This window comes from Medicago truncatula, chromosome 7, assembly GCF_003473485.1.
Source record: "Medicago truncatula cultivar Jemalong A17 chromosome 7, MtrunA17r5.0-ANR, whole genome shotgun sequence".
Classification (NCBI taxonomy): domain Eukaryota; kingdom Viridiplantae; phylum Streptophyta; class Magnoliopsida; order Fabales; family Fabaceae; genus Medicago; species Medicago truncatula.
The window spans coordinates 1,716,413-1,731,965 of NC_053048.1; the positions used below are offsets into that span (position 1 = coordinate 1,716,413).

General features: G+C 31.8%; 2 protein-coding genes across 4 annotated transcripts; both read left to right on the forward strand.

The window, feature by feature from the left end:
- Positions 1-1,538: 1,538 nt before the first annotated feature.
- On the forward strand, positions 1,539-10,150 carry LOC25497457 (palmitoyl-protein thioesterase 1). Its single transcript, XM_013592037.3, has 12 exons — positions 1,539-1,774; positions 3,837-3,921; positions 4,199-4,250; positions 4,338-4,358; positions 4,440-4,493; positions 5,757-5,807; positions 6,252-6,314; positions 7,896-7,961; positions 8,080-8,118; positions 8,634-8,756; positions 8,883-8,975; positions 9,820-10,150. The coding sequence occupies exons 1-12, from the start codon at positions 1,669-1,671 to the stop codon at positions 10,006-10,008; spliced, it is 942 nt and encodes a 313-aa protein (XP_013447491.1). The 5' UTR covers positions 1,539-1,668; the 3' UTR covers positions 10,009-10,150.
- An 852-nt stretch (positions 10,151-11,002) lies between these two features.
- Positions 11,003-14,660, forward strand: LOC25497458 (V-type proton ATPase subunit G1). 3 transcript variants are annotated; one of them, XM_024770661.2, is made up of 6 exons: positions 11,003-11,279; positions 11,478-12,278; positions 12,424-12,520; positions 13,075-13,175; positions 13,455-13,607; positions 14,440-14,660. In XM_024770661.2, the coding sequence occupies exons 2-5, from the start codon at positions 11,910-11,912 to the stop codon at positions 13,596-13,598; spliced, it is 711 nt and encodes a 236-aa protein (XP_024626429.1). In that variant the 5' UTR covers positions 11,003-11,279; positions 11,478-11,909; the 3' UTR covers positions 13,599-13,607; positions 14,440-14,660. The 3 variants fall into 3 exon arrangements, with proteins under 3 accessions (XP_024626429.1, XP_039683456.1, XP_024626430.1); XM_039827522.1 differs by having other exon boundaries at positions 11,003-12,278; XM_024770662.2 differs by lacking the exons at positions 11,003-11,279; positions 11,478-12,278 and having other exon boundaries at positions 12,294-12,520.
- The last annotated feature ends 893 nt before the right edge of the window (positions 14,661-15,553 follow it).

The window sequence follows — 15,553 nt, forward strand, 5'->3', positions numbered from 1 at the left end:
TGTATAAATGAAAGAGAGAGAGAGAGAGAGAGAGAGAGAGAAAAATAATTTAAAGTGCTTTTATTAAGTATTGGTGCATTCTTCATAATCATAAATGCAAAGTGGAATATATTAAATTGAAAGTTGGGAAAGTAGTATTAATTAGAGTTTTTTTTTTTTGAACAATAGTATTAATTAGAGTTATAAAAGGGAAAAAGTGATTCATATTATACTCCCTCCGTCTCAAATTGTATGACGTTTTGGGCATTTCACACATATTAAGAAATGTAATTAATACTGTGTGGGAAAGAGATATTATGAATTGTTTTACAAAACTATCCTTAATAAATGATATGAGAAAGATAAATGAAAAAATTGAAAGAAGAAAGAGTAATAAATAGTTAAGGATATAATAGGAAAAATAACATTAATGTTTCATTGGTATTGTAAAGTGACATACAATTTGGGACAAATATTTTTTCTAAAGTGACATACAATTTGGGACGGAGGGAGTATTGAAAAGTGAAATGACTTAGTTATTTTGAAAACATTTTCTTTTGCAATTAGCTCAGTTATTATGGGAGGGATGGAGTAAAATTTATGACAATAGCCTAAGTGATTACTTACTTGTGATTTAGTGAAATTTTTTTGGATGATTTGGTAGAGTTTTTTTGAGAGAGAGTGAAAATTGAAATTTTTAGGGAGAAAGAGTGATGAAAGAGTGTCTGGTAGCTAGCTTCTGACTTGAATATGTAACGAACGCAGCAGTAGTTAACTACCGCTGACACTTGTGGTAGTTACTGTTGCCGGATTGCTGAACGGAAGTTAACTATCGTTTAAGGCAGTTTAGGAATTTCCATGTGTTATTAGGAAGATATGTAATTTTCATGTATTTGTCCACTGAAATTGGCATCAACGAATCGAACATGAAACCTTTATATTTAGAACCCATTTGTTATAGTTTTTTTTCAGAAAAAAATCACTTTTAAGAGTTTTGCATTCGCTTGTTACAACTTTTTAAAAAAATCAGAATCTAAAAAAAAATCTAAAAACAGCTTCAAATGAGAAGCTGTTAAGAGCATCTTCTCAAAAAATAGATTCTGATTTTACATAAAATCTCTAAGATATAGGACCCGTTTGTTACGGATTAAAATAAAAGTGATTTTGACATAAAATAATTTAAAGATTATATTTTAGAGATTTTATGAAAAATCATAATCTATTTTGCGTTTGTTTCCCGTGAAAAAAATCACCTTTTTAAACAAATAATCTAGTTTGTTTTAATACAACTATATAATTGGGATTTTTTGTTACAAAATTAGTTCAATATTTTCTCTCTCCTCTTAAAAAAAATCTATTTTTTGAGAAGCTCTGTTTTTAGATTTTTTTATTTTAATTTTTTTAAAAATTGTAACAAACGGATACAAAACTCTTAAAGTGATTATTTTTTTAAAATAAGTGATTTTTTTTTTAAAAAAACTATAACAAACGGACTTATAATCTCTAAATTATTTTATATAAAAATCAATTTTATTTTAATCCGTAACAAACACTCTTAAAAATTGGTTCCACAACTTTTTGAAATTTCAAATTTTCCCCAAATGTTATCTTAAAATTCTCATTTCGAATCCCTACCTCAAATTCTTATTTGATTCATCGCTCACTCGTTGTTGTTGGTTTGGTTTGAAAATGGGAAGTAACCAACAACAACAACGAGTTGTTAACGTTGTTGCTGTGTTCTTTTTTCTCGTACTCATCCCTGTTACTCAATCTCTTCCTTTCATCGTCTTGCATGGTGAGTTTTTCTTTAATTTATATCAAAATACCAATTTATCTCATTTTTATGGTTCATAGTTATTTGTTTATGTTGCAATCTTTTTTAATTAGTTTAATGTTTCAATTTTATATATTGGGTCATCGATTATTGCTTTTGATTAACTCAAAGTTTAGTTTTTTAGCTTAGTTTATTTGGTAAGTAAAGTCCGGCAAAAAATTGTTCCGTTCCCGAATTGAACCTCCAGAATAATTTGTTCTTAGGTGGAACTTATTAACCACTTGAGCTGTATCATTTAGTTGAAATGGGTTGACTAGACCCAAGGTATTGAATTACGGTTACGGTTACGAACTATCCTTGATAATAAGGAGAACTGTGGTTAAATTGGGGTAGGTGTGACCTCAATTACGGTATTGGAGACATGAAAAACCTTGATTTTGCGACCCAGATTGTGGTTGCGGGCTTTAGGTTGAGTTGATGAGACTTGCAGTTCATTCATTTAAGCATGAATCAATGAAACATGCTCATAAAAATCATATATTTTCATCACATCTCCACCAAGATTAAAGGCCTGCTTGGATTGGATTATTTTAGTTTATCTACTGACATAAGCAATTGTGGCACTGTCTGGGAAAACTTATGTAAACAACTTATGACATGTTTATAAGTTGTTTTCACTTTTCACCTTATTTCCATAAGCTCTCTATCTTATGGATTATACAAAAACAGTTTTGACTTTATTTTATCATCATGTGTTACAAAAACGGCTTATATGATAAGCACTTAGCTGCAAAATAAGTTGTTTACCATAACAGGGCCTAATACCATTTGCTTTACTTTAGAAGCTTATAGTGTATGATGGAAGAGAAAAAGTGTTTCAGCACTAGTGTTTCATCTCATTAGGGTCCCCACCTTCGCAACGAGGAAATTTGAGATATATACATAACAGAAGAGAGCATAGTTAGAAGAAAAGTTTGTGTTACTAGTAATTTTAGATCATCCATCTTCTTATGGAACTTAGTTTTTAGTTTATTTTTCTTCCTCAATCGTTGTTGGTTGATAAGTTTTGAGGTGGAGGTGGATTGACCCAAGGTTTTAAATTTTAGTCACGGTTGCGTTGCAATCCCTGATAATGAGGAGATTTGCAGGGCTGATGTATCCTCAATCGCGGCCATGGAGACATAAAAACTTGATTTCATAGCCCAAATCATGGCCGTTGAACTATTTTGAAACCATGTTGGCATGAGGGGACTTGCAATTGATTAATCCCAATGCTTGCTGGTGTATGATGGAATCAAAAACATTTCTTCAGCTCTAGTCATCCATCTCATTAGGGTCTCTACCTTAACAACGATGAAATTCATGCTTAAGTACTTAGCAGAAAAGAGCATCGTTACTGTGTGCTTGTCCTGTTGGTTTACGTTTCCAGTTAGAGCTCAAGTTACTCTCTTGCTATTGAGTTTACATGGTCAGAACAGTTTGAGATACTAATGTCTTTAGCTACTCCATCTTCTTGTGGAGCTTTGCTTCTATTATTGCTTCAAGATAGTTTTGGATGCCTTGTCAATAGCCATCATTACTTAAACTTCCTTTGTATGGTTCATCCAACATTACAGCTCTTGATATATCTTGTGATAATCCTATGTTTCTGCAAAGAATGTTAGGAATTTGAAAATTAAGATAGGGAAAACCAATTTGAGGGGTTCACTTTGTTCAAGAGAAGAACTTATTCTTATAACTATACTTGGTGGAGAATAGTGATACATCATCTAGAATATTTATTCCAAAAGCTTGGTAAAATAGGAAACAACATAATTGAATGAAAATTATTATTTAAAGGGATTCCTAGTTAAGGTAGATTTGATAGACAAGTAGGATGCATTAATTATGGAAAATCAGAATAACAAATACTAAAACATGGGGACCCTTACAGGAGTTATGCCTGCAACTGTTTGTCTTTACTGCAAAAGGAATGTTGTATGATATTCAGATTTGAATGCATGTTTTAGCAAGAACACTTGATCTATGCAAAATTAGTGAATACCCAGCCATAAGATACTGATTTTGTGTTTGGTTCTGTCAGGTATTGGAGATCAATGCAAGAATGGAGGAGTCACAAACTTTGTTAAGCTTTTAAGTGATTGGTCTGGTTCTCAAGGATACTGCTTGTACGCTATTATTTAACTTTGTTATATTTATTATCTCATGTGTTTAGTGTTATTTCACTTTTTGGTTGTATTTCCTTATCCTATAGGTAGATGCAGTTGCACAAAATGTTTCACAATATGGCTGAAAATCAATGAGATAGAGGGTTTTTATATGCATATCAATTTTTGTTCTTTCATAACCTCAGTTATAGATATAAATTTCTTTTAACCCTGATAATTTACATTAGGGATGTAACGATTCCACATATTTAGTTATTTTTACTTGGTCTATCTGTAGAGAAATTGGAAATGGAATGTGGACTTCTTGGACCAAGCCCCTATTAAAACAGGTGACTCTCGAATGACGTGCATTGGTTTTAATGAAGTTTGGTGTTTGACAATTTGAGTAACAATTGATTTACTCTCTATCCTTGCAGACGGCTATTGCATGTGAGAAGGTGATGAAATTGTTGGGTAATTTGCTGTCCTGATGGTTAAGCATAACTTGTTTTTAAAGAAGTGTTTGTTCCTATCTATAGGTCAAGAAAATGAGTGAACTAAATCAAGGTTACAACATTGTTGGACTTTCTCAGGTAAATCTATACTATGCAATGCAGCAACAGTATTTTTGTTTTTTGCGATCAATGTTGTGAGACTATGTTGGTTTTTACTTTGATGTTTTTGGATCAAGTCCAATTTTGTCTGAGAATTTTGTAAAGATTGATCTTTATGATGCCAAATTTCATCTGTTTTGCTTGTATATGTTTGTAGAACATTTGTAGCATGCAATAATGTAATACTATTTATGGATTAAATGCACAGATATATGAATATATATCTAATGGGCAAAGTTAAACCTAGACTGGGTTCTTCTGGTTATGCCGATAACTAGTAACCTGGACCTTTGACCAGACCAGTTCACCCTATTGGGTTATAGAGGTATCAAAACCAGAAAATTATGGTAGTTTTTTTTCCAGCTTGTTCAAATCTGTGTTATAGTATTGTATTACTCAGCATTTTTTTATATAAAATGATAGAGATAGGATCAGATTACTCAAGTAAAGGAAAGTATAGTATGAATAATGTTAGGAACTTACTCTCTACCGTACACATCTCAACAAAATCTCTTCTGTTGGTTGAAATTTATGCGGGTTCCACCAAATTACGTGGTTCTCATTTGAATTTTAGCCAATTGAAGAGAGTGTGTTAAGATATGTGTGTTAGAGAGTGTGTTGCTAGCACTCCTCGTACAATATTATTTCCACCCATTTAAATCCCAATCCCTCTCGTGCTTCTAAGAGGAGCAAACCATATGATAAACTGAAACCGGTGAAATGATATTAATAACAAACTCAGAGGATGAGTCCTCTATACAAAAGGTTTATGAAAACAGTAAATGAGAAAGGGATGGAGATAAATCTTCTTCCAAAAGAGAGAGTAAATGATACTGTGAACAACGAGAGCACCCCCTCTGAGATGGGAATCACCCAGTACTCAGCCCCTGAGTTCCCACTTCACACTCATCATGCCCCTTCTCCTTTTCTATTGCTTTCCTTTTATAATCAATTATGCTATTTCCTCTCCTCCACATTAATAATAGGCCTGCCATCAAAAGTCGGCCTAACAACTTCCCACACTCCCCAGTTGCCACGTGCGCCGAAGGTTGTTACCTGAGGCCACCTTGCCTTTATGGGAATCCTTTCCCCTATTACACCTGCTTAATACTAAACTAAATATCATCTTAGGGGTTTTGCTATACATGCATTTCAATCTTAGTCAGCTTAGGGTTTGACTATTTATGCATTTCAATAAAAAAATTCCTATTTTAATAGCATATTAATTCTTTTGGTTATCAGGGCAACGTGATTGGTAGAGGGATTATTGAATTTTGTGATGGCGGACCTCCGGTAAGCGTTAACTTGTTTACTATAAATTAAAATTAGAAGTCTTGTGTCCCCGTGAGCATAGCTCAGTTGGTAGGGATATGCATTGTTTTATGCAGGGGCCAGGGTTCGAACCCTGGACACCCCACTTATTCACCTTGAAAATGGTGAATTCTAGCCACTAGGCTATTTGACCAAAAAAAAAAAAAAAGAATTCGGAGTCTTGTATGTTAATATAAAAAAGGATTGGCATCTTATCTTTTGTAACATATCATTCACATCATATTAGTATGATTTTATTAATCTGGGTATTTGTTTTCTTCCTCTAAACCCAAAACCGAATAATTTTGATCATAGTTTTTGTAAGACTTTATTTCCTTTAAGTTTTCTTTGCTCTTAGTACTTTTTTCTATTTACACCAATATTTTATGTAGTGTATTTCACTTGTATCCTTTTCATGTGATTCAGGTAAAGAATTTTATATCCCTGGGTGGTCCACATGCTGGTACGGCTTCTATTCCATTATGCGGGGTATGTGATTGTTATACTGCTGTGTCCAGAAAGTCTATGTCGTTCTTCTATATTCTATTTTCTTTTTCTAAGGTTAAGAGGTAAAAATGAATTTGATCCACTAGATGATGACTTTCTATGTTGAAGTGCAAAGACTAATAATGAAACATTCTTTGGGAAAATTGATTGAATAGAAAGTGTAATACCAAAGTTGTCTGATTTGATAAATAAAGGGAACTTTCAATATTATTAACTTTTTCATACACATTGCTAATAGATTAGGATAGTTGGGTCCTAAAGACACCAGAGTCAGGTCAAGCCTCATGGTCACAGTTCAAAAAGCACTTGCAGAGTTACTAATAGATTACCCATTAACAAGATTCTCACACTGGTAGTGGGATTGGAACTCACGACCTTGTGAACTGTTAGTTACACCTTTACCAACCAACCTACGTTGACTAATATTTCAAGTTTTGATTGGTCACAATTTGTATCCATGCAATGACACAATGTGAGACGAGCATTTGAACAAGTTATTGTTCTGCAATATACATATTTAGTATAGTGTTGTCAAGTAGTGGCTATAGCGGCTGAGTAGTGCAGAAGCATTTGAACAAACCACTATTTTCTGTGACACACAATTGACAACACTGCAATGAAGTTTATCACAGTTTACCCACTTATTTCATGTTTTTTCTGTCCAAAGTAGTCCCATGTTGGTTCCCTGTAATATACTCCATCCAGTCACCTCGCTTCCTTTCTTTTTCGTTAAGCTGAAAAGATCTTCCTTCTTCATTAATGATAGGAAAATGGAGCATTATTTGATAAAAACATTTACCGGAATTTTGTCCTTTGTACTTATAAGGTGATATCCATATCTAAGGAAGATCTGTAACCGATGAAAAACGCTTCAAAAAATTAGAAATGAAAATAGATACACCGCAGACACTTGAAGGGGCCTGCACACTCTCGAGTCCCTTTCTTCCTCATTCAATACTAACTTACCCCTCCTATATCCCTGCTTGGCTGCACTCATTCCTTTCATTCCAGCTGATTCTGTTCCTCGCCCTAGCTGCCAGTTGTGCAGGTTGTTATATTGCAAATGCTCATGATGATTATCTCTTATCTTTCGCTCAGCCGTTGGCACAATTTATTTTATTTTCTTCTTAAGGAGCCTGATATAAAAATTCCATTCTTCTTTAAGAGTTTGCTGAACAAATTTATATGGAGTGACCATTACTCTATAGGAGCCTGTCCTAATGTTATGAACTTTTAATTATGATTCCAGGGTTTTTGCATTCTCTTGTGTGTGACAATTTGTATCAGATAAATCTGATCATTTTATCATACTATTTCAATTAATAAACATATAATAAAGATTGTAATTTGTATCACTACAACTGGTAGGTAAAACACACCCAATTTCAAAATTTATCTTTTTTTTTCTTATAATATTTTTTTAATGCATATGACAGGTCATGAAGTCTTAATCCCTAATGTTTAACTTGCAATATCTATTGATCGAGTAAAAACATTTAAAATTTTAATAACTAAGCTGTTAAATATTAATAATTCACACAAGTTGTTTTCTCTGTTTTCCAGTCTGAGAAAGTATGCACCCTTATCGACAGTGTAATAAAATTTGGGGTCTACAGCAGCATAGTCCAGGTTTCAACTTTTCCTTTGTACTCTTTTTATTTTATTGAGATGATAATATTTTTTCTTCTGAAATCCCTTCTTAAAAAAATGGCATACTTCCCTGACTTTTTCCAATGCGTTGATGCAGAATTCTCTGGCTCCTACTGGCTATGTTAAAATGCCAATTGTGAGTATGATCATGCTTTTCTCAAGTATCTATGTTTTAGTTGTTATTTTCATCAACATTTCTTTCAATCTTCAAACATCTCAACCATGCACACAGAGAGATGTTTGTCGTGCGAATATACTGCATCACAATTCAGTCTTGACCTGTCTTGTGTCAATTGCATTCATTTTACTGAAGTATCTTTAATATAGGTTTCCTTTTACTTGTTTGATTGCTTGTTGCACAGACACTTCATATTGAAGATGTGTCCGGTGTCCAACACGTATTGGTGTCGGACACCAACATAGAACACATGTGGCACGTTCAATAATTCCATTTTTATTTTCAAATTGTTACCGATGTTGACGTATCAGTATCAGTGGCATGTCAGATATCTGTTTCATTGCATTTGTCACATTCGTAAACTATTATGGTATACTATATTTGATCAATGACATTTTGTTCTATGAAATTTACTCACTATGAACATGACCTACAAGTTAGATGAAAGAAAAAATAATCTTTTTTTTTCTCAGGATATTGCTGGCTACCTTAAGGGGTGTAAGTTCCTTCCAAAGCTTAACAATGAAATCATCAATAAGAGGAACTCCACTTACAGCAAACGATTTGCTAGCTTAGAAAACCTGGTCCTTATTATGGTGCGTTAAAAGAACTATGCATTTTAATGTCTTCTGATCTCTCTTGTTAATTTAAAACCTTTCTACTTACAAATATTTGTCAGTATGACTTATCTATCTTTCTCTGTTTGTCTGCATGGAAACTAGTTTGACCATGATACGATTTTAATACCAAAAGAAACAGCATGGTTTGGTTTTTATCCAGATGGAGCCTTACATTCTGTTTTACCACCACAACAGGTAATATAAACATTTCATATATGCAGTTTATTTTGTGTTGTTCCTATCTGTTGAGGGGGGTTATATGATGGACCAGTACTTAAAAACCATCTGAACCTCTAATGACAATCGACAACGCTCCTCAGAAGTAGATGCTCATGGTCCTCATCGTTCTTACTCCTGAGGCGGTGACTTGATCAGAGTCAGTTCGTTAAAAACAAAGAAACGCAGTATGAGTTGAATTTTAAGGCACGCATTATTTTTCCTTTGTTTTCAACAAACCAACACCGACCAAGTCATCGTCTTGATTGTGAGGACGAGAAAGAACATGAACTTCTACTTTTTGAATGTGATGTTTGCCGTCTTTGAAACTTCAAACTATTTTAAAGTACCAGTCTAAGGTGGACCATCTATCAAAGTGGTTAACGGTAGAAATTGCCATGTGTTGTGTGTAATTCTCTCTCTTGCTTTCACCTCTTGGAAATATGATTTGTTTCAGAAGTTGGTCTCTATTTATTTAATTTGTTTTTCTTTTCATCTTTAGTCTAAACATTTCACATGAATGCTTAGGATTAAAACCTATATAGCATAACACTTCTGATTGAAGACGTGTGTGATGTCCAACATCGATGATATGCTTATGTTCAATCACATTTATTTTCTTATTATTACCGGTATCTAAATGTCGGTGTTCGGTGTCTGTGTTAGTGTTTCATACTCAACATTTTAATTCTGTTCAATATATATGTATTTAAAATTTAAAGAAAAAATAGAACATTCATAAAAACATATTTAAGCTATTTATATACCATTTTTCATAATTGGACATTTGATGTCAAAAGCAAGCTTTGTTTTGTGAATGCAGACTAAACTCTATACTGAAGATTGGATTGGCTTAAGGGCATTAGATGAAGCTGGGAAAGTTAAATTCTTTAACGTGTCAGGAGATCATCTGGATATCTCTCACAGTGACATGAAATCTTATATAGTGCCATATTTGAAGGACCATAATCATATAGTGCCATATTTGAAGAACCAAATGAAAGAATATTGATTCCAACCTTCAAAAATCGTTGGGGCTTGAATGTATATTTCTTGTATTGACATTGATAAGTGATAACTATTGTTGATAATTCATTATTATATATTATTAATTTAGAATTCACATGAAATGATTACTACTTATACATGTGAAATATTTTCCTCATTTATTTTAAGTTCTTGCATTTTCACCTGAAATAATAAAGATGAAATTGTTTAAATATGTAAAATATAAAATTTAACATATCCTATCATATTTTGCAGGTTTTCTAACTTTTAGATATTTGAGTTCATGGTTATTGGTTAATTTTTAACGCTCTAAACTTGTATTTGATCGATAAATCTAATCAAATCACATTTCATAACCCACTTGGGATGGTGAAGTAATGTTGGCTTGGGACCTTGGAGTGTGCTAGGGTTTCAAACAACAACAATATAATTATAATCATCAACAAGGTTGTGATTATAATCATGTGAATTAAGACTAATGTGGGTATGTGTTAGAGCATCATCATCCTCTCCATTCTACTTATGTCCAAATAATGACAGGGTGGTGAATTAATTAATGGCATCTCTAATTTTTCTTTAAGGAAAAGAATTATTTTGTTTCTATGCTTTTAATTAATAAAACATAAAATGTTTTACGATTTATAGGCCTGATTCTTGGCATGGAATAGCTTGTAACTTAAGCAATATAGTATTTTTAAATATCCAAACTTGCAGTTTTTTTTATACTTCTATTTTTACTTAACACAACTATTAATGCAGACCTCTTTTTTTCAAGCAAAAAGGTTTGCAAGTGACTGAAAAAGTAACTTAAGGAATATTGTTTTGCTAAATAATCACACTTCAAAAAATTTATATTAGTTTTTTTTTTTACTTAGCAAAACTAATATTAATGTAGAAACCATTTTTCAAACTTTTCAAATGAATGAAAAGGTAAGATATTAGGAAAGCAATCTCCTGACTCACATGTTACATGTATACTTCTCTATCGTTTTGAAACATTGCTTACATTTTGAAGAATGTGTCAAGAAAATAAAACACAGCATTCTTCCATTTTTAGAGTTTCTTTCCTTCATGATCATACATGTGAAAAAGAAATTAAGGTTGAGTGATAAATTGGAAGAACACTAAGAAGAATGTCGAGCTCGTTTCCCTTCAACCTAAAATAGACGTCGCCGCCAATAAACTATCGAAGAAGAACAAATACAACGAGGAGAAAAAGAAACCCGACAACAACAAAATCGATGAGAGAAAACCGAAGAAAAATCCTCCAAACAAGTTAGAAATTTCAGTACCTTCTTCGATACAATGCGCAATGACGACACAAAAACAAAACTCATCCTAGATGATTCATAATTGATTCGTTTTTGTCTTTCTTTTTCGTGATGATTGAGTTCCTCTTCGTTTTTATTTTGTTTGAATTTTCACTTGAATAGCTTTATCTCAATAACTATTTTAATTTTCTATTTTTTCCAGTTGGTTCAAATTCAAAACACGGTCGTTTTTAAGACTAGTTGATAGATGCGAAGGAAATTGTACCAGATATGGCGGAGAAGGTGATACGAAATGTGAAGGTGGTTCAACCAAAGAAAGATGATGGTAAAAATAAAGAGAAAGATGAAGGGAAATCAAACTTAAGGGGCACCAAGAACCCATACGTATATGTGACTTATAAAAAATTATTTCTTAAAAAAAGTTAAGTATTTCATTTTTCAATGCATTGTTATACAAATTTTCATAAAAACATATTATTTAAGTAAGTCATTTAAGATTGTCCCAGAGACACTCATCAGCATTTCACATAAAAAAATAGAGCACCAAATTCATTATTTATATGACACTTAAAATCAGAGGGACGATCTTGGATGTTTGTAAAAATAATCAATCAAAACTTCCTTCGTTTTTTTTATGGTAGCTTCCTTCAAAATTTATAGTGTCGTCTTTGAATCTAGGACACCATCAAAGATATTCAACCTAACAATGTCGGTATTATCGGTTGTACCTGACCTTAAAGTTAATTCTTTTAAAATTCTAACATTTTTTTTAGGGATAAATTCTAACTTTTTTCCTTTTTTGTTGATAATAATATTTTATGTCCTAATAAATCATTTTCCAATCTCATCACACAAAGTGCGCAGTTTGACTTGGTATGTAACAAAACTATATTTGCACTACTTTCGGACAATTCATATTTGTGAACAATTTCTCCATCAAATGATATCAAATTTCTTCAATATTCCTCCAACACCTTATTTTCGAAAAATTTCCTTTCTTTTGGTAAGAAATTGATGTTATGTTTCTTCAAACTATTTTGATTTTCTCATTTTATAAATGTTGAATGCTAACGAAAGTTATTTATATGTTTCTTTCAAACTATACATATTTTCTGATTTCTATGAATGTTGATTTTGTTGATCTATAGTTATTACCAATGGATCCCTTTAAAGGTCAAGGAGGCATTCAAATGCTTCTAACTGCTGAACAAGAAGCCCAACACATTGTTTCAAATGCAAGAAATTGTAAGATCCAAAGTTTTTTATTCTCATCTCTTCGTCGTATGAACCTATGAAGCACCAACACAAACACTAACATTAGATATGGCACTGACACATTGACACTGTACTAGTTCGAGAAAATCGATTAACTAAATGTGATCACATATACCGCCACATGTATGACACCGAATACGTCTCCAATCGCTGTTGAGTCACACATTAAATAAGATGCAGTTTGGAAAACGTTTATAGGTGAAACATTTATCACTTTACAAGTTAGTTTTGTGAGGTTGAGATAGGTCCAATCTATATTCCAAAACGATATAAAGAGTGTATTTATGATTTATTGTCCCCCACACCCAACTACTTTGATGCTGTAACTTTTAAACTGTCTAATCTCGAGCATGAGAGCCTGTTCGTGATCTGACATTGTATAAAATATATGGTCTAAACAAGTGTTCATAAGTGGGATGCATTCTTCACCTTATAAGTTAATTTTGTGAGAATGAATTAGATTTAAACAAAAAAAAATTGTCATAATTTTTACTAATATTATGAAATGAATGAAAAATTGTTAGTGAGGACTCAAAGGTTGAAGCAAGCAAAAGATGAAGCTGAAAGGGAGGCAGCTCAATACAGATCTCACATGGAAGAAGAATATCAAAAGTCACTAACAGAGGTATATATGCACACACATTTATACATGGATTTTATTTGCATGTTTAGTAAATGTTTTTATACATACATTTTGTTGTTACAAATCCTAAAATATTTTCATAAATGTGTATATATGGTGAGATTTGATTGAATGCATATGGAAAAAAAAATTACTATCACTCTATGAAGTACGGATATGGACACGGATATCGGACACGACACGGACACCGACACAACTAAATTTTTTAAAAAATCACATAATTCAGTGTAATTATTTGGTATTGATTGAGAGTTTCCTTAGACAACTGGGAGCTCTGGATTAAATGTAAAAAGGCTTGATCAAGAGACAGATACTAAGATTGGAGACTTAAAGCAATCAGGTTCAAAGGTCTCAACAGAAGTTGTTGACATGCTACTCAAGTATGTTACAAATATTAAAACATAATGGCCTAAGGTTAGTATTTAATTCCTAGCTCTTTCAAATTATTTTGTAATTGGGCATAAATGAAACCTTGTTTCTTGTTTTGATCAGAAAACTTAAAGGTGGGAACTATAGTCTAAATGATGATGAAACTTAAAGCTTATTTTATGTATTTTTTTGACAAAATGTAACTTAATGTTTCAGATGTCATATATTTCTAAACAATGTTAGAAATATTGCAACTATTGTGTACCAATGTTAGTTGTTCTTAGGGTAATGTATCAAACTGGTGCTTCAGTTGGTAAAGATTCAACTCACATCTCATAAGAATCAGAGTTTGAATTTGTTGCCGATGTGTAAGGATCATGTTAGTGAGTAATATATGTTAGTGAGTAATAAATATGTCAGTGCATTTGTTTTTTTTAAGGAAAAAAATAAATGCACTTATATATTACTCACTAACAGGATCCTTACACATCGGGAGCAAATTCAAACTCTCATCCTTATATAAGTGAATTTGTTAATATATTCTAAATCTCGAGGCTTTCACCGACTTTGGTTAGTCTTTAAAATCCAATCCACCTAAACTTTTTTTTTTGTCAACAATCCACCTAAACTTTATTGATAAATTAGATAAACTAGGTAAACTTATAGATATTTCGATGCTTTTTTATGAATAAAATATTTATGAAATGCAATTTATAAAGCAGGAGTCTAAATAAAATTACATTGAAATACAATAAAAGTCATAGACAATGCCATGATTATCACTAACACAATTTAGGATGATTTATATTTCAAATAGTTTTTTGTTGATTACTATATTTAATTGCAAATCTATTGCTCATGGTTTTTTATTATTCAGTAATTGATGAAGACAACAATATGAGAAGTCACCACCTACAATAAAGCAAGCAGAGCTAAGAAGATTCATTAGTTGCTTTCACTCTTGTTTGCCATTGCATAAAGACTTGGCTAAATGCTTCTGCCTCCACCAAAAATCACTTGTGACAAAATGAACAAAAGCTTTGATTTTCTCTCGTATTTAACATATATACTTAGTAATATATATTTTTATTAGTGTAATGTTTTCCATAGTATGATTTTTTTTCTTTCTTCAATTGCTGTGTAATAACTCCAAGGTTAGATACTCTGTATTAAAAGGTAAGTTTTGCAATTCAAAAATAAATGTTTAAATTTTTAAGACATTAAATACACAATTTTAATATATGAGCATTGATATAGTGCACGACTATCAAGAACTCACGAACCACATCACATATTACGTGGCTTCACTTCCTATTTCTAAATTAAATTTTAATTAAAATAAATCCAAAATTTTAAAATAATGTCCTAATAGAATACAACATCGTGCGGATCTGACGACAATTCAAGTCGGACCATTAAGCATTTCTGTTTTAATATTACATATGATTTCTTAACTTGTATCGTAAGAACACAAGTTAACATTGTTCATAAAATTTTAACTTCTAATCTCAAACAACAATTGAGATCATTTACCAATTGCGGTGACAAGAAATCCATTTCCATTTCTTAACCTACCATATGAATTGTCAATAAGGATTGTTCAAAAGATGAAATTGAACATTATCATAATACCATGATTTGACTATTTCTTTTGTTAAACATGATATAGGTGTTGTGTAGAAACACTAATCTTTCATCCACATTTTTTCATTCACAAAAGTTTGAACTCAATACTTTACTTAAAAGATTTGAATCAAATTTAATTAGAAAAACATAAAATCCAATCTTTTGAAATAAGAAAAAAAACACAATATTTATATACATTTTTTTAGGAGATAAATTGTATAGCTGCAAATTTAGAGTTTATATGAGATTGTGTATGCTTTGATCCGAGTAAAAAATAGTGCTTTGATCTTAATATGACGTTTTTTTTATATCTTAATATGAAGTTAATTAACAATTGATTTAATGAAATTCAATATCTATAATAG